Consider the following 22,855-nt stretch of genomic DNA (forward strand, 5'->3'; position numbering starts at 1 on the left):
ATAGTTTATATAAAAAATTCATAAATCAATCAATAAAATAATAAATTTAAATAAAAAATACTTTGTTATATAGGCATATTTTTGGATGATTTATTAATCTAAATTCCCACAATGGAAAAAATAAATTAAGTTCTTATTTTGCAAGTTCTTCATTCTTACAGGAATCAATATTATATATAAAAATATCTCATTGACTTGAAATGTATACTCCAATTATTAATGGGAGGGAAGAAAAGGGGGGTTGAGAACAAGAGATTGAGGATGGAAAACATAGGACATGGAACAAAGAATGGAAATGGGGATTAAGAACATGAAATAGAATGGATGAATTATGAAATGGTAAGGAGGTGTGTGGCATTAACACAATGAGGATGTGGCTTTAACAACTCCCTATATATATATATATATATACACATACATATATGTGTGTGTGTATATATATATATATATATATATATATATATCTATTTTTAAATATGCAATTTAAAGTGATTTATAAAGGATATATTTTTAAATTTTCTATTTAATACAATAGATATGTTTAATTATTTTTGTAGATAAAATTTAAATATAATTATTATTTTTATATTAGATTCTATGTATATATATATATATATATATATATATATATATTAAATTAAAATATTTTATATATAATTATTTTACTATAGTCAAGTATTAAAATAATTATTCTCTTGCATATTTAATTAACTAAAGTTTTTCAAATATTATAATTTACAGCATATCATTTTATAATTATTTTATTAAAAAAATTAAATACTTAATATTATTGGCTTATTTGAATATTCCAATATTACATGTATATATTATATATATTTCTTATAAATTAATAATTTAAATTATATTTTATTTTGTAGGAAATTCATAAGTATAGAAAAATTATATTGGAAATTTCATAATAATAACATTATGCTATTAATTTACTTCTTATTTTTCTTAAAGTGAAATTAAAAAGATACATTTGTGTAAATTAATTTAAAACTAAATGTTTTATTTTTTTTAGTTTTAACTCTTTTATTTAATTTGATTTTTTCTAAAAGTCTTATGCCAAAATTATTGTACTTTCTCACAAGCCTTAAATCTTTGATTGTGAATAATTTTCTCTGAAGAAATAGGATTTTGTACTTAATATTTTAAGTATGTTAAAATTTAAAATAGATATAATATAAAATTTAGATTTTGAACGATATATATATATATATATATATATATACATGTATATATATTTATTTATTAATGGACTTCTTCAATAGTAGTATTTCTTTGGAAGAGGATTTTTCTTTGTTCTTTGTAAATCCTTTTACACTATAATATTTCTATCTTCTTAAAAGTATAAATAATATAAACATGTTCTCAGACATATAATACATTTGAGAATGATTGATAAATTTTTATTTAATCATATATTCTTACAATTTTGATACAATAAGATGATAATTTGAAGTAGTTTGGGTCTTCCCTTTAACCTAAAAGAAAAGCCATGTTAAGTTGGATGATTGAATTAAAAGTCCAAAAATATATATATATATATATATATATATATCAGATTTAGTATTGATTTTTTATTTTATTTTATAAGTTGATATTAATTAAAAAGAAATTTATTTTCTTACTTGTTGTAAAACCATGTGGTCCTTTTAAACTTATGCTAAAGTCTTGTGGATCTTTTATTAATTCAAAAGATTCTTCAAACATTGTAAAACAGATTTATTTTATTTTATAAAAATAGTACAACTATTGGTTTTATTTTAAACCAATAGTCATTTGAAAATTTAACAAAGACATAACACAAATTTTCTAAACCTTGATTCAATCCTTCTTTTGAAGAACATCTTCGTAGTATACACACTTGGCTACAAGAGCTTGTACTTTGTTGCCTCTACTCAAATAGTGGCTGGTAAGAATACACAACCACAACAAACAACAACAATAATAATAATAGTAATAAAGAGTTGGTCCAATTCTACAAACAAGTTAAAAAAACAAACACAAGGATCCAAAAGGGGGGTGTAATATAGCGGCAATAGATTTTTAGGCAAAGACAAAGCCCCCCCTTGAGAGAGGGCACTTTGAGCCATGACATAAATAAGGGCCCCCACGAGGGGATGCGAATAGTCAGATGTTATGGCCTTCGCTGAGTTGTTCAGGACCAATCGAACCCCCCCACGGAAGCACATTGAAGTCTTCTAGAAGGTGTCCGATACCCGACCCGGGCATCCAAAATACTGACCCTATTCCAGTTACCCGGATTGAGATTCTTACTTGTTCGAATCAACTACAAACATTCCGGATACGCTGCTCAATCATTCGCAAGGTTGCGAACGCGTGGTCATATCATCCGAACACGTTCCCTTATAGAGGGCTCGATGCCGCGCGGCAATGAGGCCGTTGGACAAGCATCGCTAAGTTGTTTTTGTTGGGGTCGAATTTGTGTGTGTGTGTGTTTTTTTTTGTTGGAGTAGAGTATTGCTTAGAGTACCTCAGGTCAGAATTTGAAGTCGGAGCCCTGTTTTGTAAAGGATCGATTTATGTGGGGGGAGTCGAAGGGTCAGAATTCGTTGCGTCGTCAGTTTTGGCGGCACAACTGCGGGATGGTTTGAATCCCGGCCCTGATTCGTTTCAGGTAACGATTTTCAAACGCTCATGGGGTAGCAGCAGAGAGTGATGGATTCAGCTCGTCTCGAACATGTAGAATTAACCGCGTGGTTGGGGTCTTCGATCGTTATGTGGGGCAATTTGGTCGGGGATAGTGTTGGATGACGGATATACGTAATGTCGCCTGGTTTCAGTGCTTCAGTGGAAAGATCGCTGCGTTTTGGGTGCGTAATTGCGCGGAACTGGTTTCGGTTGTGTTGTTGTTGTTGATGGGCTGTGGATACTTGAGCTGCACAGACCTTTGTGTTGTTTTTAAATGAGGAATTCGAATTTTGAGTTTGGAATGTTTGCGTTGTGACGTTTGTTGTTGGGTTTAGGGGTTTTGGAATGTTTGGATACGGGGTTTCGATCATTGTTTTATGTGGAAATAGTGCCTCATGACCGGTTAGACTGACTTGAAGTGTTGATGTCTCGAAAGCAGACTTTCCTGAAGAAAGCGTCGATGAGGTTTTTTCCATGCCGAGATCTTCACGTCTCCTGTTTCATGACTAGAGATGCTTTCCGGATCTTGGCTTGGATGATTTTAGCCCATAATTGATGTGCCTTCGATTGGGTGCGTCAAGTCTCATCACATCACTATCTTCAGCTGCCGGAAGAGAAGATTGCGAGTACGTTGTCACACCAGATGGCGGAGTTCGACAATAAAACGTGCACCCGACTTGAGGTCCAAGAGTGCATTGAGAACAGGAATTTGAACAAGTCGTTGTTTGTGAAAAGTGAATGGAAGCCGACGAGGCTCGACCCGATGAGCTTCTTTCTTTTCGTCTCTGATGGACAGCGAGCTTGGACGTTTGATGGTATGCCCTTCCCCAATCTTCTGTTTCTCCTTCAAGTCGAATTTCAGTTAGAGGCGTATTGCGTTTTTTTTTTTTCCCCCACTGTTTGTCTTACTCTCATGCTCTTGCATTTTGAGCGCTGCGAAGGCTCCGAGTCGTTTGTGAAGGAGAGGGCTGAAGCTTGGGACAAGAAGCCCCGTTGGGTGATGGAGAAGATCCAATTTTATCTCAGTGTGGCACAACCTGGCGTAAATTATCGGTTTACTAAAATTCGAGACCTTCACAGAAAGGTTTTTCATAACCCTTTTATTGAGTTTATTCTTTAGCATTGTATTTTTTCTTGCTTACATGAAAATTTCTGCAGTGATTAGCCATGAGGATGTCATCCTTTACCTCCAGTCGATTTTCTCGGTCTGACCCTGAAGTTTTTGGTTTATTTCTGCAGTTGTCTTTTGATGTCCAAGACAAGGAATCAGATCTTTACCTAACAGCTAATTTATCAATGCTGAGTGCGTCGGATCCCGAACGCATCACCTGCGACTTGCTGGAGTTTCTACACGACAGTAATTGCCGACTGACGGTATTTCCTGTTCACCTTTTAGAAGTCTATTTGTCAATCGAGATGGGTAGTCTTAGCTCTACCTTTTAAGTGTAATTATGTTGTGTTACATTGTTTCTTTTTAAAAATTCTTCCACATTTTTCACAGCAGAACCTCATCTGATGGTCGTAATTTTATAAAAATTGGTTACAGGAGAGCTTTCTAAAGAAGTGCAGGGATTATGATAGGCTGCGAAGTGAAAGCGAAGTCCTCGTGGAACAAAATAAGCGCTTTAAAGATTTGAAAAGTCAGACTCAAGAAGTCATGTACAAGAAGGTACCCATTCCACATCTGTATTAAATAGCTTTTATTTATTTATATTCATAATTACGTAGAGATTTCTGTGGTTGAAATGTGCTTTTCTTTAGTTTGTGGCAGTCTTGAACAGCAAAAAGGCAAAATTGAAGGAGCTGAAGAAGGAGCTTGAACATTGTAAAGACAAGCAGAATGTCAATGAAAACAATGATAGAGGCGACACCACTAGTTCCAGCGACGACGAAGAAGACGAAAGCGACCACCAACTGCCATCACCATCAGAAAGGTTCGAGGTAGGTATTGCTGACTGACTCTGTTTACAAGTGTTTTAATTTTCCCAAGTTAATTGTCACACTTACCAATAATTCCATAATTGATTGGTGTGAAGCAGGGTGGTGAGAGATCTGGTGAAAGGTTAATCAGTTTGGACGCACGCAAACAATGCCCCATTGCCACCTCCGCTGCAAATGTGGTTCATGCTGATCCAGACGCAACTCAACCCATTTTGGACGAAATTGAAAACGATTTTCTGATTCCTGATTTGCCACCGAAGGACGATGGTCGCAGCAGTGCGGTATCGGCCTTGCTTCAAGACACACCCTACACGGGCTTACCTAGGAAACGGCGTCGAAATTGATGCCTTCTTGTGGATAACTTCATGAGAAATCACAGGACCTTCATCTCACGAATAGAAGCTGAAGATATTCTTTGTAGGGTTTGGTAGGTCCAAGTGCTCCAGGGTACTCCAGGCTTGAAACTATCAAAGCAGTGGAGAGAAACGTTGATGACGTTCTGATTCGTTACCTTTCAAATCATTTTGAACCACAAACAAAATGGAGTGTTAGTGAATTCACCTGGACCGCTAGTCTGATGTGAATTTTACAGCTGAAATGTCTCGAAAAACTTGCCATGCTTGCAGAAAGAGATATCCATAACTTCGCACGCTATACTTCTTTCTTATACTGCTATTCGTTGGCTAAATGTGCCGTGTACAAGTAAAAACAGAAAATTTACTGCCACTGAAAGAAATCAGAAGTAAACTATATGCCACTAACCCTACCGGGGCCACCCGATGGGGTTTGTCTCCCCACTTACAAACCCGGCCCGGCAAGTAAGCTCCTCACTTCAGAGCACCAGCTCAGCGATGATTTGGTGTGGAAATCCACCTCTCCCCCAGGAACCCGCAGTGGTCAAGGAACCCACAAGCTTATTAGCATTCCGGAGCGATGGTGCCTTCGGTCGTGTATGGATTCGCTTCTTGGTTGGGAAGAATCACCGATAATTTTCTGATTTGGGAGACAGGCACGAATTGCAGTTGATATTATTGCGTTGGGAGCGGGACTGCTCGGGTGTCCTTTTGATTTGAAGTTCTGGAAATCCAACGAACCCCGGAATGTGTTTTAGAGCCTTAAACCTTACGAGATGATTCTCGTGCGCTTCTTGTACAGATTGTCACCTCGTTGGATTGATTCTTCTCCGCATTGGTAGTCTATGAGTCGATTGAAAGAGTTGGAATTCAATCACGTGGTGGTGGAGTAGTTCATCAGGAAGATTTTCTTGTAGGGGTTTGAGGTTTTTTAGGTTTTAACCATCGAGGCTTGAGTGGTTTAGTATCGATGGGTGTGAGCGGTTTTGAGGCGTTCTTGTGGAGTAGCAATGTTGCCGCGACGCTTTGTATACTGGAGCATTGAGAGCCAGGGTTTGTTGGGTTTGGAGGCGAATTTGTGAGTGAGATCGCAAGGGAAGTGTAAGCATGCAGTTTTGTAGTCTCCGATGCTCAGGGGCTACGGCATGGTGCGATCATTATGATGCTGTGCAGACGTGCGCGGTTGTGCTGCTTTACCTGCAGGTCTACTCTACCTACGTTGGACTCGTGGTTTTAGCGTACTTAATAGTGTTCATGGTTTGTGGGATTGAGCATAGGGCAATCAATTCAAGCAACAGAAATCGCCATTCTACCTGTGGGTTGCCCAGCACTCTTTTTGCTGGGAACATGAACGAGCATCCTCTGCGTTGATTTGTCGTAGCATCTTTCGCTTGGTGGAGAAATGTGTAGAAGGCTTTTGTTATTTGGTTGTCTGGGTGGGAGGATGGATTAGGTCCAACTTGAGCGAGTGAGGTTGATATTCTTAGCTCGTTTGTGGTTCTTTTATGTAAATTTCTTTACTCGTTTGTTGACATGATCACTCAAGCTCTTATGAAATGTTTGAAGTATTCAATGGGTTAAAAACATTATTTCACAAATTCTGGAGCGTCTGATTTATTATATTCTAGGCTCTGTTTAGGCATCAGCCTTCTTCATCACTTATGCAACTGTTTGTTACCGACCATAGATTGGTGCGTAGCCTGACTTGGAAGAGATTCTGTAGGTGGCTTGTGCACTAGTCGGATCATTGGGCGCTTTATACACGGGCATCGTGTTGGCCAACTTGGCACTCGCATTTTTTGCCTTGATTGCGATTGAAAGTGGCAGCCAAAGCCTGGGTCGTGCATATGCTGGACTTTTAGGTCTTTCTCTCATCTTGGACGTGGTCTGGTTTTGCCTTTTTACCAATGAAATCAGGTGGGTATGGTTCCCTTCTTGCAAGCGTTTGCAAAAGATGTGCTGTTGCTACTTCTCTGGGCATTTTTATACGCAATTCCATCTTGTACGTTGTTCGGGAAATGGAGAGTTTAATAAAAATTCTCAATGATACCGCTGCTTTACGTTGATTTTGACGCTTAGAATGGTCTCAGCTTCTTGCCTCAAATCATGGGGATTACTTTCTCCAAGGAATAATGTTGATTGTGACCACAGGCACTTCTGGAATGAAACACAAGTGGGGAAGTTTGGGGTCTTCTCCTTGAAGCTAATGTTCTGGATGCAAGCAACAGGAAGTGGACTACGCTTCATTTCGTCCTTTCTGTGGTGCCAAATGTACAGACTGGGTGCGATATCAGGAACATTGGCTGCACAACAACCCGTCGACTTCGATGCCAGCACTTCTATTCTAGGTGCTTACAGTCTTGATGATTACTCACTCAGGGTAGATACAGAACCCGACATGGTCGGAGGTTCAATTTATGATCGCGCTGCCTATTCTTCTCTCTTCAGAAGTTTCAGTCGTCATGAGGACCTTACAGTTGAGGTAAACATCTATACTGCCTTAATTATTATTGTGCTAAACTTGCACTGATCTCACTGATCTTTTTGAAATTTTGTAGCTTCCGTGTCAAATATAGCGGCACATCGATTTTAAAGAATTCATTTAAATTATGCGGGACCTCATTGTTTTGTGTATAATCTGGAATTTCGATCAGCTTTTGACAGTATTTTTTGTGATTCAGTATTGTTGTAATTCTTCGCACAATGCTCATCAGGCTGAGAGAAACCAACATTAATCGTGTTATTCTCTACAGATCATTTCATTTGCCGTGGCACTAGTTCTTTCATTTTGTTCTGTAAATGTTAGCAGCAAGTGAATATTCGTGTACAAAAGCTCATGTTCGACATTACAATGCCCAGAGAGTTGAGGACGGGAGTCAACTTCAGAGTGCGCTGCTGCACGAGGAGCCCTGATTAGAGGCTGGGGACTGAACAAGCATTTCTATTCTGATTTGCAAGATGGATTCAGCTACCGTCAAGTATGGCTGCCGAATGTTGGCCATGGCAATTGATTCATTCAGTCTGTCAAGTCATGATGCACTTGTCTCGCTCTAGGTCCGAGTTGGTTTAGCCAATTTTTCTATCCAGCAGGTTTGATCTTCCACAAACACTCTTTTATTGAGGGTCCTGATAGATTGTCAGATGGTTGCTCTCCTTGAGATCAAAGGGTTGAGTATAAGATTGCAACATGTAGAAACCCTCAGAACATGCTCATAGAGAAAACTTGATGTGCTAGCCTGGTCAAGTGTGTAGGTCGGAGGCGTGTTCAAGTGTGTAGGTCGGAGGAGTGTTGTCCTACAGGACAGCAAATGTATTTTAGATTGGACACTTCCACAGACTGCCCAAAACTAGCATCTTAGTGTTTTGTACATGTTAACCTTTCAAAAGAATTGGTCACAACCTGTCCATGAATTCTTTGAAGCACAGTTTTATCTCTAGATTGTACCATTAGATTGTAGCAAAATCCAATCCCATGTTATACTTTTCGAGCATGATGAGCTTTCATGTACTGCTCATTAAACAGATGTTTGATAAACAGAGGATTTTCCATCTTCAGCTTTAGTCCTTGACACTCAATTTTACGGAAAACAGATTGTTTGTGTGTTCTCATAGCCCAACAGAGACATGACCATGTTATGAATACATTTTACGAATTTGTACCTAATTTTACATAGTGCATTTTTGGCCTTTGACAATGCAATCCACTGACGTGTAACTAATGCTGATTGAACGACCGAATTCTGATTTAAAAATCTCAAAATATGTCGTGCAAATACCGTAATTAATAACCGTAATTTCTTGATGTGATTTGATTTGATTTTTTCGTGGTTTATTACATGCTGATTCAAATTCCTTGATTTGAGGTTTTTTTGCACTTTGTATGTTTCTTGTTTATGCTAATTGTAGAGTTTGGAATTTTTGGTTGTAAAATTTTAGAAAACTTCCTAAAACTAATGAAATCAATAATAATAGAAACAATACAAAATTCACAAAAAAATACTTACAAAAACATCAAAATGTGAAATAGCTAAAAACCAAAAGCAACTACCAGCAAATTACAAATTTTTGTCATCACAATTTTCTTTTTTAACAAATTTTTAGGATAATATTACTTTATTCTTGGTGTAATTGTTATTAGTATTTGTTTTATTTTATGTTGCCTAATTTTAAGTGACCTAGTATTTTCTATTTTTTTCTTACATCTTTACCATCTTGTAATGATACTTAGGATTAAAAATTAAAAAATAATTTCCATATCAATTCACTCTTTATTCTAGAAACAACCATTTCTATAATTTATAATAAAAAATTCTTAAAAATATACATTACACTATGATTCTATTGCTTGTAAATTTTTACATGCTTGTGAGTTTTTAAGATACATGCATTTCATGCATTTGAAATATGTTCATAAACAGTGAGGCATAAAAATTACAAAGTTTCAGATTTACAAATTAAAAAATAATTATTACTTTGTAAAAGAACATATGTTTTGTTTTTTTTATAGAAAAAATATTTAATTTTAAATCTCACAGCATAATTTATAAACTCAACTTTTAAAGAATATATATATATATATATATATATATCCACATACATACATATAATTATTTTAAAATTAAAATATTCATAAAATTATATATATATATATATATATATATTTAATGACTACATGTGTGTGCATAAATATACACACACACATGCAGTCATTATCAAACCAAATCAAATATTTCCATATATAAATCAAATAACATTATATTAATAAGTTTATATGAAATAAAATAAATAAAATGAATAACTAAATTGTGTTTAATATACGTATAAGATCAAGTAAAAAAGAAATATAATAATTGATGCTAATAAGAATTGATTAAATTATAATATTCTTAGATAAAATTGTTTAAAGTTTTTGTATAATATACCAAGGGAGAAGAGATCTCAACTTCTAAATCCTTTGATTAGTTGAAATTAAGATATCTATAGGTTTTGTTTAAACCTATGTTTGTTTAAAAATAACTAAATTAGCAGTAGAATATTAAATCAACCTGCCTAAATCTTAAATCAATCTACCTTATTTCCATTATTCAATCTTTGTAACGACTTCTCTAATTTAAGAATATGAAACATGCAAACTCATTCATTTAAGAATATGAAACATGCAAACTCATTCATCCTTGAAAGAGAAGGGATTTTGCCTTGATTTCTTAACAAATATGAAGGTGTAGCAACTATGTTTTATGGTACAAGAAGAGGAGGAGAGAATAGATGGCTTTGGGTGAGGATATGCTTCTTTAGTAGATGTGCTAGAATTAGGTGCCCAAGAGTGCTTCAAAATTAGAGCTAATGCAAGAGAATGTGAAAGAGACTCCAAATCCCTTCTCTTTCAAGGATGAACTTGGGTTCATCTTTGCTATTGTCAATTGAGTTTATCAGTTATTTATTCACAATTAGAAGAAATAATCATAAAGATTGAATTTTGGAAGTGAGATGGATCAATTTTTTAAATTTAAGTAGACCAATTTAATGTTCTCTAATTAATAACATAAATATAATTAAAATTAAATATTTGTATCTTTAGTATTTTAACTTAATTTAATAAAAATTCTATAATTTATTTATTTTAATATATGATAAAAGAAGAAAAAAAAATCAATCCAATGGCACACAAAGACTATGTATTAAAAATATACTTCTTGGCCCCTTTGAGTACAAAAAACATGACCTTTAAGGATTTTGCCTTATAAAATTGCAATCTGAACTTCATTTACCATGTGATGAACAAAAATCATAAACCTTGTTTTTCTGATTCATATTAATAAAAATATATAATATGTGGGAAACAAAGTTTTTAAAATGTAAACTTATAATACACCTTTTTTTTCCTCATATATATATATATATATATATTTTTGTTCTTACAAATAAAATAAACTAGTTATTACTGTGATGCACGAACAATCACCATTGTAATTATGCCACATTTATGCGTTTGAAGATAAATTGATTGGAATAAAGTTAGCACATAATATTGGACAAAACAAACTGATAATTAATTTTCACACATCTTACAGTGCAAATGGAATTAATGACATGTTCAGACAGAGATATTTATATATATATAAAAAAAAAAATCATAATCAATACATGATTTTATCTAACATCTTTTAATTTAATGATGTAGAATTGATTGGATCAAAAGTTGAAACAATCATTTTAAAAATCACAATTAAAGCTCTTCCAGGATATACATATTTACAGATATTTCTTACAAAAAGGGAGTAAAGTTTCTCAAAAAGCATAAAACTACTACAGTTGTTGTCTTAATTACTAATAATAAAAAATTAAAAAAATATCCAAAGCTATAATTTCAGAAAAATAAACGCCTATAAATAAACTCGCTTTATCAATTAACTAAGGGGTGTTAATTGATAAAGCATGGGTTGGCAATGCAAGTATTCCTGTAAAGCAAAAGCAGGCGGTGATGTATGTTCTGAAAAAGCTAAAGTTTCCACAACCACGGATGAACGATTTCGGGGAAGTTCCACGAATGATATCATCCGTCCAATTCGGAAGGGGCCTGGAACCGCGCCGCGGTGATGCGTCTTTTCACGGTAGTCGGCGTCATTCCGCGTCACTCCCTAGAAGCACGGGCTCAGGAGTATATTAACTGTGACTCTCAACTCTAAACTACAGCGATTGTCATTTCCCATGCAGAAGCTCGACGGCCGATCAAGGGGTTCAGGTTTTGTTGATTTCGAAGAGAGAGAGAGAGAGAGAGAGAGAAAGAGATTAGCTCGGTGCCGATGGCAGCAACGAAATTGGTTGGACCCATTTCTTCAACGAGCCTGATTCTTCTGCCGCTCGTTGCTCTTGATTTCGTTGCGAATTGGCAAAGAATCAATCAACCCATTACCGAGATAACGGGAGCCGTGGGGTCTGGATTGAGGATGGAAGAACACATCTCCTCGTGGAGATTAGTTCCGGAATGCCAGACAATGTTCCTTGTAAATCAAGGCGGGTGTTAGTGCATTGTTGGAGTTTCGGAGCAGCACAAGAGACTGTGATTCGAGTAAAAGAGTGGGTTGGACGTGGTGTATAAGCGAATGCGTTGCTGCTGTGTGGTGGGGATGAAGAAGAAGAAGGGCGGTTTCATGGGGGTTAGTTGAGAGGTGGTTGACGTTGCGGATCATGGCATGGGCTTCCGAACTTGAATCGGAAGTTCCATTGCACTGTCCAACTTTAGTAGATACTTTTGCATTCTGTGATTGCAGTGGTTGAAGATGTATGAGACAGTGTGTTCTGAGTGTCGTAAAGTCACACAAGTCGTGGAAGACCGTGCCGCAGGGGATGTGTTGTGTGCGGAATGCGGGCTTGTGCTAGAGCAGCGTTCGGTAGATGAAACTCGGGAGTGGCGATGGTTTGCGGATTCATCTTCTATCGATCGAGAGCGTATAGGTGGCCCTTCCAATCCGCTTCTTGCAGATGGGGGGCTATCGTCCTTTATATCCAAGTCTAATGGTGCACAGGGCGACGTCATGTCCTCTATTCTGCGGCAGTCGAAATTGGGCCTGATTCCTGATCAGTCTCGTATCATTGCGTTTCGGTCCATTGGGAATATGGCGGACAGGTGAGCTTCATATTGGTTTTTTCTGCTGTTTTGAATCAAAGTAGTCTTTCGTCCAGTTGACAGTAAAATATTGTCAGGTTGGTTCCGCACTCTTTGCGATTCTGGCCAACGACACTTTCAACCCTGCCATTGTGAATTCAGCTTGAATTAGACACTTGCCGTAACTTTTTATGGATGTGGAGCCTCGAATTGCATCTTGTTTTCTTGAACATTTTAACTAATGAAGGATTTATGATGCGGGGCGTGATTCAGACTTGGACTGGTGTCAACAATCAAGGTGAGCAAGTGTTTTTCAGTTGAAGCATCTTGTTAGTCTACTGGCGCTGGAGTTCCTTTGCGTTTTTGAAAATGAGAAGGTGACTTACTATTTTGGGGAAGCTAGTGTCGATACAGTATATTGAGTGGTTCTTTTACTTCCCTCTTCTTTGGTGTGAAGGATCGGGCTAATGAGATATATAAAAATGTGGTAGACCTGAAACTCACTCGCAATCGAAGCCATGAGGCTATATTGGCTAGCTGCTTATACATTGCTTGTCGGCAGGAAGATAAGCCTCGTACATTCAAAGGTTGCATTCCCTTTCGTATGCCTTATTATGAATTCACCAGTTACGTGTGATCATTGTTATGCTTACATGTCATTTTTGTCATAATGTTCAAGATACCTAGAGCTTTTAGAGCGCGGGCAGTGGGACGCTGCTAAGTTTCTACCTCGATCACAGCTTATTCAAATTTTTTGGGACTATACTTACAGATGAATAACTGTGAAGGTTCTCTTTGGATTGAGCTGTATGGATAGTACGGTTGATATACTAACTTCTAGTGAGTTGTGCTTGTGATATAAGTATGGCATTCAGGTTGCTTGGGTCGAACTGTTTGATTCGAATCTGTGGACTAATAGATATTTTTCGTTGAGAAGAAATATGTTCGGTTTCAAATGGAGCATCAAAGACGGACACTGGAAGAATTACCAAGAAGCTTGTGAAGCAAATTGAAAAGGGAATGGGTATTTCCATGGAAATGGGAACCATTCATGCAGGCGACTTTTCGGTACGTCTACGTTGAGCTTCATTTTATACATTGGCATTTATTAGAGCTCAAGTACGTAGCTAATCAGTCGAGGTAATCACTGACGGTTGTAAATAGAATTTTCCTGTTTGCAATGCTAGTTAGGCATGTGCATTGTATGCAATTTACCATCGTTGGACTAGATAGTACCTAGAAGAGCTCCTCTTTAATATTTACTTCTATTGTGACAGAGGAGATTTTGCTCACACCTCGACATGGAAAAGAACGAAGTTAGAGCTATAACGGAAACAGTTAAGAAGTCGGAGATGCTGGTCATTGGGTTGGTGACGTCTACTCCATGTTATATATCCTCCTAATTTGGAGCATTGACCTTCTATTAACTGGCTTGAGTTTCGAAGGCGATGTATGTCGGTTCAAGTTTCATATTATCACTACACCTTGTTGTAAAGTTACCACTGTTTTCATCGTGTCTCATTCGCATTTGTTTGTGGGTACACGCAGGAGGAGTCCTTTATCAGTCGCTGCAGCTGCAATATTTATGATTTCACAGCTAAACGAAAAAGACAAGAAGGAATTAAAAGGTGTTTATTCTTATCGAGGCTTTGTGGTAATGGCAGTGCGCTATCAAGTTCTTGGATCCATACTTGGTCATCTTAATTTATGAAGTAACATACCGTATATTTGGGACTGTTAATAAACTCAATTTCTGAAAGCAATTTCTTGATGTTTTGTCAGATATATCAAGGGTTGCTGGAGTGAATGAGGAGAGTATTCGATTCATGTACAGGGAACTTTACCCGCACGCATCCAAACTCATACCCGAGTGGTTTCTCAAAGATGTCGATTTGAAACATTTGCCGGCTCTTTAGAGCTTCATCTTTGATCTGTAGAGCGGAGGAGTACCCACACCCAAGAAGCGGAATGTTTTGAAGGACTAAGTCAGGCCAATGGTCATTGATATTTTGTAGCAGCTGCATATATTTTTCGCTCAGGTCACACGCTGCTTCGTCTTTGCTCAGGTTTTTCAGGCAACCCGGAGAGTATGGCATTCATTGTTGTTGGGTATCTAACAACACTTGAAGATGAGTGATGGTCTTAAACTTGGTGAACAATGCTTCACACATTTTAAAAACTTTACTTGGAATTAGCTTCAGGACAAAGTGGTGAGAATGATGAGCAGAAACTTGACTTCAATTGTGGACATAGAACGGAGGAGTGCATGTGCATCAGGATGAAAACATTTATGAGAGTGAAAGCTCTTGTCAACCATATCTGGCTGTTGTGATTATTACTATTATTTTTAACTAGTTATATCTTTTCTATTGTATCTGTTTATTGAGTTGCAGCTTATCGATGAGCCATCGTAATTGATTTTACTTTGGAAAGTCACACAAGAAACATTTAATGGAAAAATCTTTTCTAAATTTACTTATTATTTAAAACTTAATTGTCATAGCAAAAAGATTAAAAAATATATACTTAATAATTGTATTTATCAAATAAAGGTGAATTTTCTATGTATAAAACTTTATTTTCTATTTATTAAAAGTAGTGATTTTTGTTTTTTTGGATATGTATTTAGCTTATGTATATTTGAAAATTAATTATCACTTATAATAATTATAATAAAAGATAAACCATGTATTTATTAGAAGATGTACTTTTCCTTAGCATTAAAAAAGTAAAAATGTCTTCTATATTTATAAATCTTTCTAATATTAACAGTTATTATTTTTATTTCTTTGTACTAAAAGAGTGAGATGAAATGAAGTCATATTTGTAATTGTGATATTTGGCCAGTTCAAGTGGTAGAAGATGGATTTATGATTTTAAGTATTATTAAAAAATACCATTAAAAATCATAACATAATCTAGTTCAGCTAATATTATCTTTGATCACAGTATAATGGATTATTAGTATTTTTAAATTTTATAAAGAATGATTCTATTATTTGAAATAGAATACTAATAAGTGTATAGTTCCAAAAACTTATTTAAAATATCTTGTTTACAAAAAAAATACATTATATACATTATACATTAGATATATTATAACAAATGAATCTAACACAAAATTTGTAGTTTAATAATTAAAGGTTTATCTTTATATAATAAAATCTAATGATTATAAATATAACTATATAAATATAAATAATAATAACTTCCCTCCTCTCAAAAAATGGATTGTGTGTGTGAATTTCTTTTAAGGCTGTTGGTTATTAGTGTATCATAAGCATCATATTTGATAATAATTTGTACTTGACACAAAGACAAGCATATAGAGAGAAGTCATGAATGTCAAGTTGAATATGCAGCTTTTGATGCCAATTTGCATTTTTGAAGGAAGGCATGGAATAAGTACATTTGTGCATTGTATGAATTTATTATTACAAGTTTGCAATCCTAGCAATCTTGAGCAAAGAACATGAGCATGCACTTGAAGAAGCACATGATTCTTACACCATTTCTAGAGTCCTCCACAATTGCACATACCACATTAAGCAAGAGCTTGTAAAGAGTCACACTATTTCATACAAAAGGATACAGACAACATATCTTTAGTAGTATAGATTGAATGAGGATTAGAAGCACCTCTTGCATGCAAATCAAGTCCAATTTTATCAAAAAAGTAGCAGAATTAGGAAGAACTAGGCTCATTTGAAATTGAGTTGTTGGCAAGTAGCCTCTAGGTTTGGTGAATTACAAACATAGTGGATTCAATTATTTGTCTGCATTCAAGTCTTGGATTTATTCAATATGAAGGGAATTCGACAATTCCAATATAGAATGTAGTAGCAAGGAGAGTACTTAGCTTGAGATGAAGATATTGATAACCAACAACCTCAACAGGATTGGATAACTTATCAAGTACTTCTCTAATAACCAATAGCCTTGGAAGAAATTCACACACATGGTTGGCTTTTTGGAGAGGTTGGAAGAGGGACATGAGAGTTGGGATGGAAGATAGGAATGGGATATAGGGTTGGGAATGGGAACAAGAGATGGGGGATTGGTACATGGGATGGAGATCCACTGTTGATTATAATAATGGGATCAAAATAATGATAGGTAGGGTCGATTTAATATGTGTATATATATATATATATATATATATATATTATCTATCTATCTATATATATATTAATATCTTTTAAGTTATTTTCTTATTCTTTTACTTGTTTTTTTGAATTCCATGAACAATTAAGCATGTTTCCAGGAAACAACCACTATTTCTTCTAATTCAAATTTATAATTATAAAAAAAATAATTTAGAAATACTTAATTTAATGAAAATTTTATTAAGTTATTTATTATTTTTTACATTAGCACAACCATAATATATATAAACTTATTTTTGTAGCTAAAATCATATTTAGCTAGGGTATTTAAAATGTGTATTATTAATTTATTGATAGAATAAAAATAAAATGAATATCAGAAAATACATGTTCATTATTATTTTATAATTTTATTTATTTATAATTTTTTAAAGAATAATTATGTTTCAGTAACAAATCAATAACCAACCAAAAGTTTCCAAAAATATCTAGTAATTCAACTTTTAGATGAGACATTTTATTTTATTTTGTTTCGATTTTTTCTCAATTTATATGCTTAAGGAAATATATTCAAAACAAAGACATTTCACCATGTGTAGTTTTAAAATGAATTTGGAATCATTATCTTAAATGAAGTACTTGTTTTTAAAAGGTTATGATTGAAGAAGACTCCATGTATGCAAATAGTATTCATATAATGATTTGATAAAGTTATAAAAATATTAATTTACACCAAATTTATAGAAAATTATGAAATTGTACTAGTCAATATTATGATTTACTCCATTAATGTAAAACTTGTTATAAGAAGGGGGTAAAAAGTTATAAACATAACATAAAAACAAAAATAAAACCAAATTAGATGGATGAGAATTCCAATTGATACCACTCACATTGTCCGGGTGTCATACGCAATGCGGGGTTAGGGTGGATACCCAAGTTACTTCCAGGGTATGAATCCCGATGAGATGATTGAACTCTTTGAGTTTCTGGGAAGTGTTTGCGTAGGCGGCGTGAGAACAACTTCGTCAATTTCCAATGACCAGTAATCGTTCTGTCATTTCTTGCGATTGTAGCTGATTTTTTCGCATCATCGAATGATTTCGCGGTTTTTTTGACGAATGCAAAGACATCCTCTAGCTCTAAGTTTAGCATTGTATGGTAAGTGCTGGAGTACTTAAAAGTTTCTTCATAAGTGACAGAACAACTTGACGATCGGGAGTTTTGATTCTTCTTCATTCTAGAGATCGACATTATCCCATTCGTGGTTGTAGTACACGAGCGGTTCGTATGATGCTTTGAATGGATACTTTTAAAGTTTCGTGGTCGCTAAGCTTCTGGTTCCAATCGTTGATTAGAAGGTGGTGAAGATGTTATAATTGTTCCCGGACGGATGAACGCTATTATTTTTGCTTGGTTGCATCCTGCTTCTATCCAGGTAAAGATTCTTGAAATTATACCATTGGTATCGAATTGTCCATTTAAAGCGTGAGAAATGTGCAGTTAGCTACACGCATGGAGGAGGAAGCCGTTACGAAGCGATTGAAAGCAATACAAGCTTTGATGCTCTCAAATTCGGCGCTGCGGTGCCTCCTGACAATGAAGTGCCGACGATCAGGTTGTCGCCGTGGTTGACAATTCTGTGCATTTACATTACAAATAGATGCTTGAACATGACACTGACGGGAAATGGTGTGAGAGGTTTGCAGCTGGAGAACCGCATCCAAAATTATTTGAAGAGGAGCCTGTGCCAGAATTGTCAAGGGTGCGATCATTTAATTTTATTGAAATGCGTAATGTGCGAAACAGGTTAATCGGGTCTAGGAATTCTTTTCAGTGTCTCATTGAACTCTTGGCAGGGAATCTTGTTCAACCTTCTCTCAAAACTATGAAATAGTTATGCTCAAACAAATTCTAGGAGGCGAAAAATCTCAAGTACATATTTTGTTTACGCCTTCTGTAGAAAGTATCATTGACCACTGCATTTTTTTGATCCATCCGCGAAAAACCTGATAACGTCCAACAGTTTCTGGCTTACAGCGATATGAGCAGCTGATTGAAGCCGTAAAACTCCTGCAAGAAGATCTGCTCTTGGAGCGCAAGAAATCCGAGTTGAGATGTTGTCGTCAGTTCTACTCTGACATCGCAAGATTGGTTCTCTTCATTGCGGGCAGTCTGGTTGCCTTGGCAATTTTTCATCCCGCTGTCATGTGTACTGTGAAACTATGTTTTGTATTCTCAAGCAAATAAATGTGGATGGATAGCGAGATACCGTACGGACGCCGGAACACAATCATTTCGACACGCTAACTTTGTTGGCATCCATCTTGAAATGCTATCAAGTGCAAGCAAATCAATGACGTTTGGTTCAGCTGAATATGCCGACGTTTGAACATGATTTGATAAAATATAAAGGATACATTGATAGCAACTAACATCACATGTAGAAGTTTGTTTTACAGAGCTCAATCTACTTCTGTGTATATTGAAAGGGGAAAGTCTTCCTTGGATCAGAAACAACGGGGCAGAAATTTTGTGGTGTTCTTGTTACTCTCTGACCAATTATTTATGATTGTGTACCAGTTGATTTACAATATAAGGTTTTCCAACTTTCAGGTTGGAATCCTCATTTGCCCATTTGAATGAAGAGGACACCCCTGCATTGTGATTTCCAATTGGATTTCCAGTTGAAAGAGTTGTATATAAATATTCTGTAGTTCAGGTTGTTCTAACCAGTTATTCTAAGATACTCAAAACCTCTTGAGCGTGTCCTACAAGACTTCTGGAAATTTAGCTACTACAGGATCTCGATGCAAGAGCAACATTAACACGTGTTGGCTGCAGCAATTGGTGAAGCGTAGAGCACAAATCAGCAGAAGAATTATGTCGTTGTTCCCACGAATGTCCTCACTTTTTCTCATGTTTCTTTGTTTTTACTTCTGAGTGGGATGTAGACGTTTGAGCTTCAATAAACTCTCGCACGCAGGCCGGGACAGTTACAGTACCTAAAACACGATCACGCTGGTTGACCACTTCGTAAGTATGAAGATGGTTGAAGATGAGCATACAAGGTACCAAGTAAGTTCATAGAGGCAAATTCTCCAGTAAGGCAAGCTTCGAGGGAATAAACCGTACCTCCACTGAGTTCTTGGAGGGGAGTTATTTTCAATCGAGTCTACATCTTGATTGAACCATGTAAAAACCAAAAGCCATTGCAGAATCGAAGTGCAATATGCTCTTCTCCACACTTACAATGTACACTTACAATGAGCTCAACTTGTACAAGGATAGACCTGATTGCTTATCGATATCTGCAGTCAGCCACCTTCTGCAGTGACTCACCATTGTACAGTAGTCTTTTTAACCTCTGTGTAGTCTCCAAATGGCTGTTGCAGAGGAGGGTCACCTGAAAGCAGACTTGGAATTCCATTCATGTCCAATATTTTTTTGATGTGATGTTCTTCAAGTTCAGTCACGGCAAAATTGTGATAATTGAGAGGCTGTTGATGTGACATTCGACCTTGGCAGCTCCCTTGCTCGGAATCTGGCATGAGATCAAATGCATTAAAATTCTAAATTACAATCTGATAGTCTATCTGACTGTTTGATGGATCCAGATGGGGTTTTGAAGTCAGGGATGGGGCTTGACCTGAGACCTGCCTTTTCTCAGAGCAGCAGCAGCAGGGGTCTGCCAAGCTTCTTCTACCACGGTGGTAGGAACATGAAACAGGAAATGATCTATGATCAACACCTACCCACACACAACGGTACGTTACTACCTGGATAACGACTGATGTAGTTTTTCTTCAGTCACCTGTTCAGGGTGAAGGACGGTGACCCATGGAAGACTGACGTGCATAAATCCCTGGTTACTGACTCAATCATTTCACTGTGTATTCAAGAATCAAACGGCCTGATTTAGTGTATAGCCAGTGTGAGTAAACTTCATAACTTGCTGTCAAGTGGTTACCATCAAATTTTAATCTATTGTCTTGTCAAGAAGGTGTAGTTGTAACTTAAAACTTCCACTCATTTATTTGTTTGATTGCTAAATAAGAACAGACTGCCGGAAATTTGGGTGGCATTTTTTCTGTGACCTGCAAAGTCAGCCTCATGCATGGCTCTCCTTACTTGTTGGCAGTCCTGAACCTGCAAGATGCTACCAAGCAGGTGCTGGAGCACGCGTCAGCAGTGCACATGGACATCAGCCTAGTCCATGGCCTTAATTTCCTGCATCTCCTGGTGCAGATGCTCCCTTTTTGGAACTGGGGAGTTGCAATTTGCAGTGAATTGCTTACCGCCTTGGGATTGCCGCTATCCACGCCTGTGCTGAGATGGCATGCATTGAAACTGGCATTGAGATTGCAAAATTTAGTTCAGCATCTTGTTCTGCAGGATACAAAATATGTATATATCTATATATATATATATATATATAAAATGTTTGTTATGCAATTTAGATATATGATTGGTTGGAAACTGGAAGTTGTTCTACAGACCTTTGCACTGAAAGTTGAGAAGTTCATGCAAAGAAAATTGAGGATGGATGAAATGTTTGTAAGGAATCTCATTTGGTTAGTGGTCATGTGGCAAAGTAAATTTATCTTGTATTTTTTTCTTGTAGAGTGTTCTTATAACATCAATCTAGACAATAAAAGGTGGAAAGTTTGGGTGGTTAGTTTCCCACAATACAATTTTCATCAACGATACTTTTTTGTTATTTTGTCAAGCCTGTTGCAATGTTGCAAATTCGCCTTGTCAACATGATTTATAATTTTTAACATGGTTAGATTTATATTTTAAAGTTGATTTTTCTATTTCATACTTTAATGAACTTTGAGGTTGTCCAACTGTGATTGATTGAGAGTCGTTTTTCTTTTTCGTTTTCTTTTTTCTTTTTTCTTTTTTTTGAATATTATCTATTATTTCTTACATACTGAAAATTTTATTTTGTGGGATTGAAATAATTGGAGTGTAACTTCTACCATTAGACAACTATATTTGAGACCCCTTCCCCACCCACCTACCTCCGATAAAAGAAAATCACATTAAAATAAATAATAAATAATAAATCACAAAAAAAGATGTTACATATGCATATTATTAATGGCTGAAAAAATAATTCCATTTTCAATTTTTATCTTGTTGTTGGGTATATATAAAAATAGCATGTGAAAGTATCATAAGCTTATCATAGCATTGTAGTTTCAAACAAAAAAGCTTGCCTTCTATTTGTTTGTTGTTTGGTTTTTATATCATGCTAAATTCAAGAGTAGAAATTGAGGCCTATAAGTGAAGTGGTCAAATGCATTACAATCATGATCATGATTTGATCCAACAATGTTTGTGTTGATTTATTGGTTACATGAACCATGGGAAGAAGGACATGTGGTTGATTATGTGCAGAGATCTATAATTTAAGGACTAAGAGCTCAAAAGTAATATTTTGGAAGACAGAAAAAGGTGCGTGTAGTTTTGATGGAATTGATGTGGTGGGAGTTTTATTAAAGTAGTTTGATGGAATAAAATTACAACCATGTAAGTGCACATTAACAAATTACAGGGATCTCCAAAGAATGGTTGGTCATTTTTTGGAAAAAAAAAATATGAATACATGTTTTAAATCTTGCAAAATGAGAAATTGAAAATAACTTCCCAATTACTTCCACAAAAATATATATTTTTTTAATTTCTAAAGGCTTTGAATAGATAAATATATGTACATAAGTAACATTTTGTGACTTCCAGTTAGTGAGTTAGTGAGTTAGTGAGTTAGTTAGTTAGTTAGTTAGTTAGCTGTTTTTTTTCTTGTTTTTTTTGGTAATAAAAAGTAATGGTAAAATGGTCGTCAAAAAACTTAATATCTTGGAATAATCTGTAAAGAGAAATAAGTTCATTTTATTTTATGAGTGGCTCCTTTGTACCTTTTCTTGTTGTTAAAAAATCTGCTATGGATGGATTCTGTAATTCGAACTTTTTGAACCATTATTCAAACAATCAATCAATAATAATTATGATGCAACTTTATTTTCAAATGTTTCCTTCAAAATCTGTGTTGCAGTATTCAACCATTTGCAAATCTGAAAAAATTCTTTTTATATTATGATACATAATTTGATATACACTTAAAATTTATACAACAATAATAATAATAAATTTTATATATAATATATAATATATTTATGTATATA

The 22,855-nt window shown here is 35.5% G+C and overlaps 4 protein-coding genes across 11 annotated transcripts; all 4 read left to right on the top strand.

Annotated features, from left to right (window-relative positions):
- Positions 1-2,415: 2,415 nt before the first annotated feature.
- LOC112291661 (DNA repair protein XRCC4) lies at positions 2,416-5,165 on the top strand. Of its 3 annotated transcripts, none has more exons than XM_024539417.3 (7): positions 2,416-2,644; positions 3,098-3,473; positions 3,600-3,742; positions 3,898-4,032; positions 4,205-4,327; positions 4,420-4,599; positions 4,698-5,165. In XM_024539417.3, exons 2-7 carry the CDS (start codon positions 3,302-3,304, stop codon positions 4,941-4,943), a joined length of 999 nt encoding a protein of 332 aa, XP_024395185.1. In that variant the 5' UTR covers positions 2,416-2,644; positions 3,098-3,301; the 3' UTR covers positions 4,944-5,165. The 3 variants fall into 3 exon arrangements, with proteins under 3 accessions (XP_024395185.1, XP_090112088.1, XP_090112089.1); XM_090255962.1 differs by having other exon boundaries at positions 2,420-2,840; XM_090255963.1 differs by having other exon boundaries at positions 2,487-2,644; positions 3,095-3,473.
- A 225-nt stretch (positions 5,166-5,390) lies between these two features.
- LOC112291662 (uncharacterized) lies at positions 5,391-8,504 on the top strand. The gene is made up of 4 exons (XM_024539421.3): positions 5,391-6,155; positions 6,676-6,869; positions 7,104-7,434; positions 7,812-8,504. Exons 1-4 carry the CDS (start codon positions 6,060-6,062, stop codon positions 7,863-7,865), a joined length of 675 nt encoding a protein of 224 aa, XP_024395189.1. The 5' UTR covers positions 5,391-6,059; the 3' UTR covers positions 7,866-8,504.
- Positions 8,505-11,647: 3,143 nt separating this feature from the next.
- On the top strand, positions 11,648-14,936 carry LOC112291254 (transcription initiation factor IIB). 4 transcript variants are annotated; one of them, XM_090255965.1, is made up of 7 exons: positions 11,648-12,579; positions 12,832-12,856; positions 13,016-13,145; positions 13,496-13,626; positions 13,836-13,924; positions 14,107-14,212; positions 14,341-14,936. In XM_090255965.1, exons 1-7 carry the CDS (start codon positions 12,233-12,235, stop codon positions 14,362-14,364), a joined length of 852 nt encoding a protein of 283 aa, XP_090112091.1. In that variant the 5' UTR covers positions 11,648-12,232; the 3' UTR covers positions 14,365-14,936. The 4 variants fall into 4 exon arrangements, with proteins under 4 accessions (XP_090112091.1, XP_024394174.1, XP_090112090.1 ...); XM_024538406.3 differs by having other exon boundaries at positions 14,107-14,186; XM_090255964.1 differs by having other exon boundaries at positions 13,836-13,895.
- A 2,174-nt stretch (positions 14,937-17,110) lies between these two features.
- LOC112291262 (uncharacterized) lies at positions 17,111-19,214 on the top strand. Of its 3 annotated transcripts, none has more exons than XM_090255967.1 (4): positions 17,111-17,825; positions 18,168-18,282; positions 18,374-18,429; positions 18,691-19,214. In XM_090255967.1, the coding sequence occupies exons 1-3, from the start codon at positions 17,786-17,788 to the stop codon at positions 18,399-18,401; spliced, it is 183 nt and encodes a 60-aa protein (XP_090112093.1). In that variant the 5' UTR covers positions 17,111-17,785; the 3' UTR covers positions 18,402-18,429; positions 18,691-19,214. The 3 variants fall into 3 exon arrangements, with proteins under 3 accessions (XP_090112093.1, XP_073394966.2, XP_024394191.1); XM_073538865.2 differs by having other exon boundaries at positions 17,114-17,825; positions 18,374-18,462; positions 18,705-19,214; XM_024538423.3 differs by having other exon boundaries at positions 17,121-17,825; positions 18,705-19,214.
- Positions 19,215-22,855: the final 3,641 nt, after the last annotated feature.

This window comes from Physcomitrium patens, chromosome 14 (assembly GCF_059467195.1).
Source record: "Physcomitrium patens ecotype Gransden chromosome 14, ASM5946719v1, whole genome shotgun sequence".
NCBI classification, from domain to species: Eukaryota; Viridiplantae; Streptophyta; class Bryopsida; order Funariales; family Funariaceae; genus Physcomitrium; species Physcomitrium patens.

Bases quoted from the DNA above. Each gene is read 5' to 3' on its own strand.
- LOC112291661 (XM_024539417.3), top strand. From the start codon at position 3,302: ATGGCGGAGTTCGACAATAAAACGTGCACCCGACTTGAGGTCCAAGAG. The intron at 3,474-3,599 runs GTATGCCCTTCC...AGCGCTGCGAAG, and splicing joins GCGAGCTTGGACGTTTGATG to GCTCCGAGTCGTTTGTGAAG. The intron at 4,033-4,204 runs GTATTTCCTGTT...AATTGGTTACAG, and splicing joins ACAGTAATTGCCGACTGACG to GAGAGCTTTCTAAAGAAGTG.
- LOC112291662 (XM_024539421.3), top strand. From the start codon at position 6,060: ATGCAGTTTTGTAGTCTCCGATGCTCAGGGGCTACGGCATGGTGCGAT. The intron at 6,156-6,675 runs GTCTACTCTACC...GAGATTCTGTAG, and splicing joins TTGTGCTGCTTTACCTGCAG to GTGGCTTGTGCACTAGTCGG. The intron at 6,870-7,103 runs GTGGGTATGGTT...TTGTGACCACAG, and splicing joins CTTTTTACCAATGAAATCAG to GCACTTCTGGAATGAAACAC.
- LOC112291254 (XM_024538406.3), top strand. From the start codon at position 12,233: ATGTATGAGACAGTGTGTTCTGAGTGTCGTAAAGTCACACAAGTCGTG. The intron at 13,627-13,835 runs GTACGTCTACGT...CTATTGTGACAG, and splicing joins TTCATGCAGGCGACTTTTCG to AGGAGATTTTGCTCACACCT. The intron at 14,187-14,340 runs GTGTTTATTCTT...ATGTTTTGTCAG, and splicing joins AGACAAGAAGGAATTAAAAG to ATATATCAAGGGTTGCTGGA.
- LOC112291262 (XM_073538865.2), top strand. The intron at 18,283-18,373 runs GTTGTCGCCGTG...AGAGGTTTGCAG, and splicing joins AATGAAGTGCCGACGATCAG to CTGGAGAACCGCATCCAAAA. The intron at 18,463-18,704 runs GTGCGAAACAGG...TCTGGCTTACAG, and splicing joins ATTTTATTGAAATGCGTAAT to CGATATGAGCAGCTGATTGA.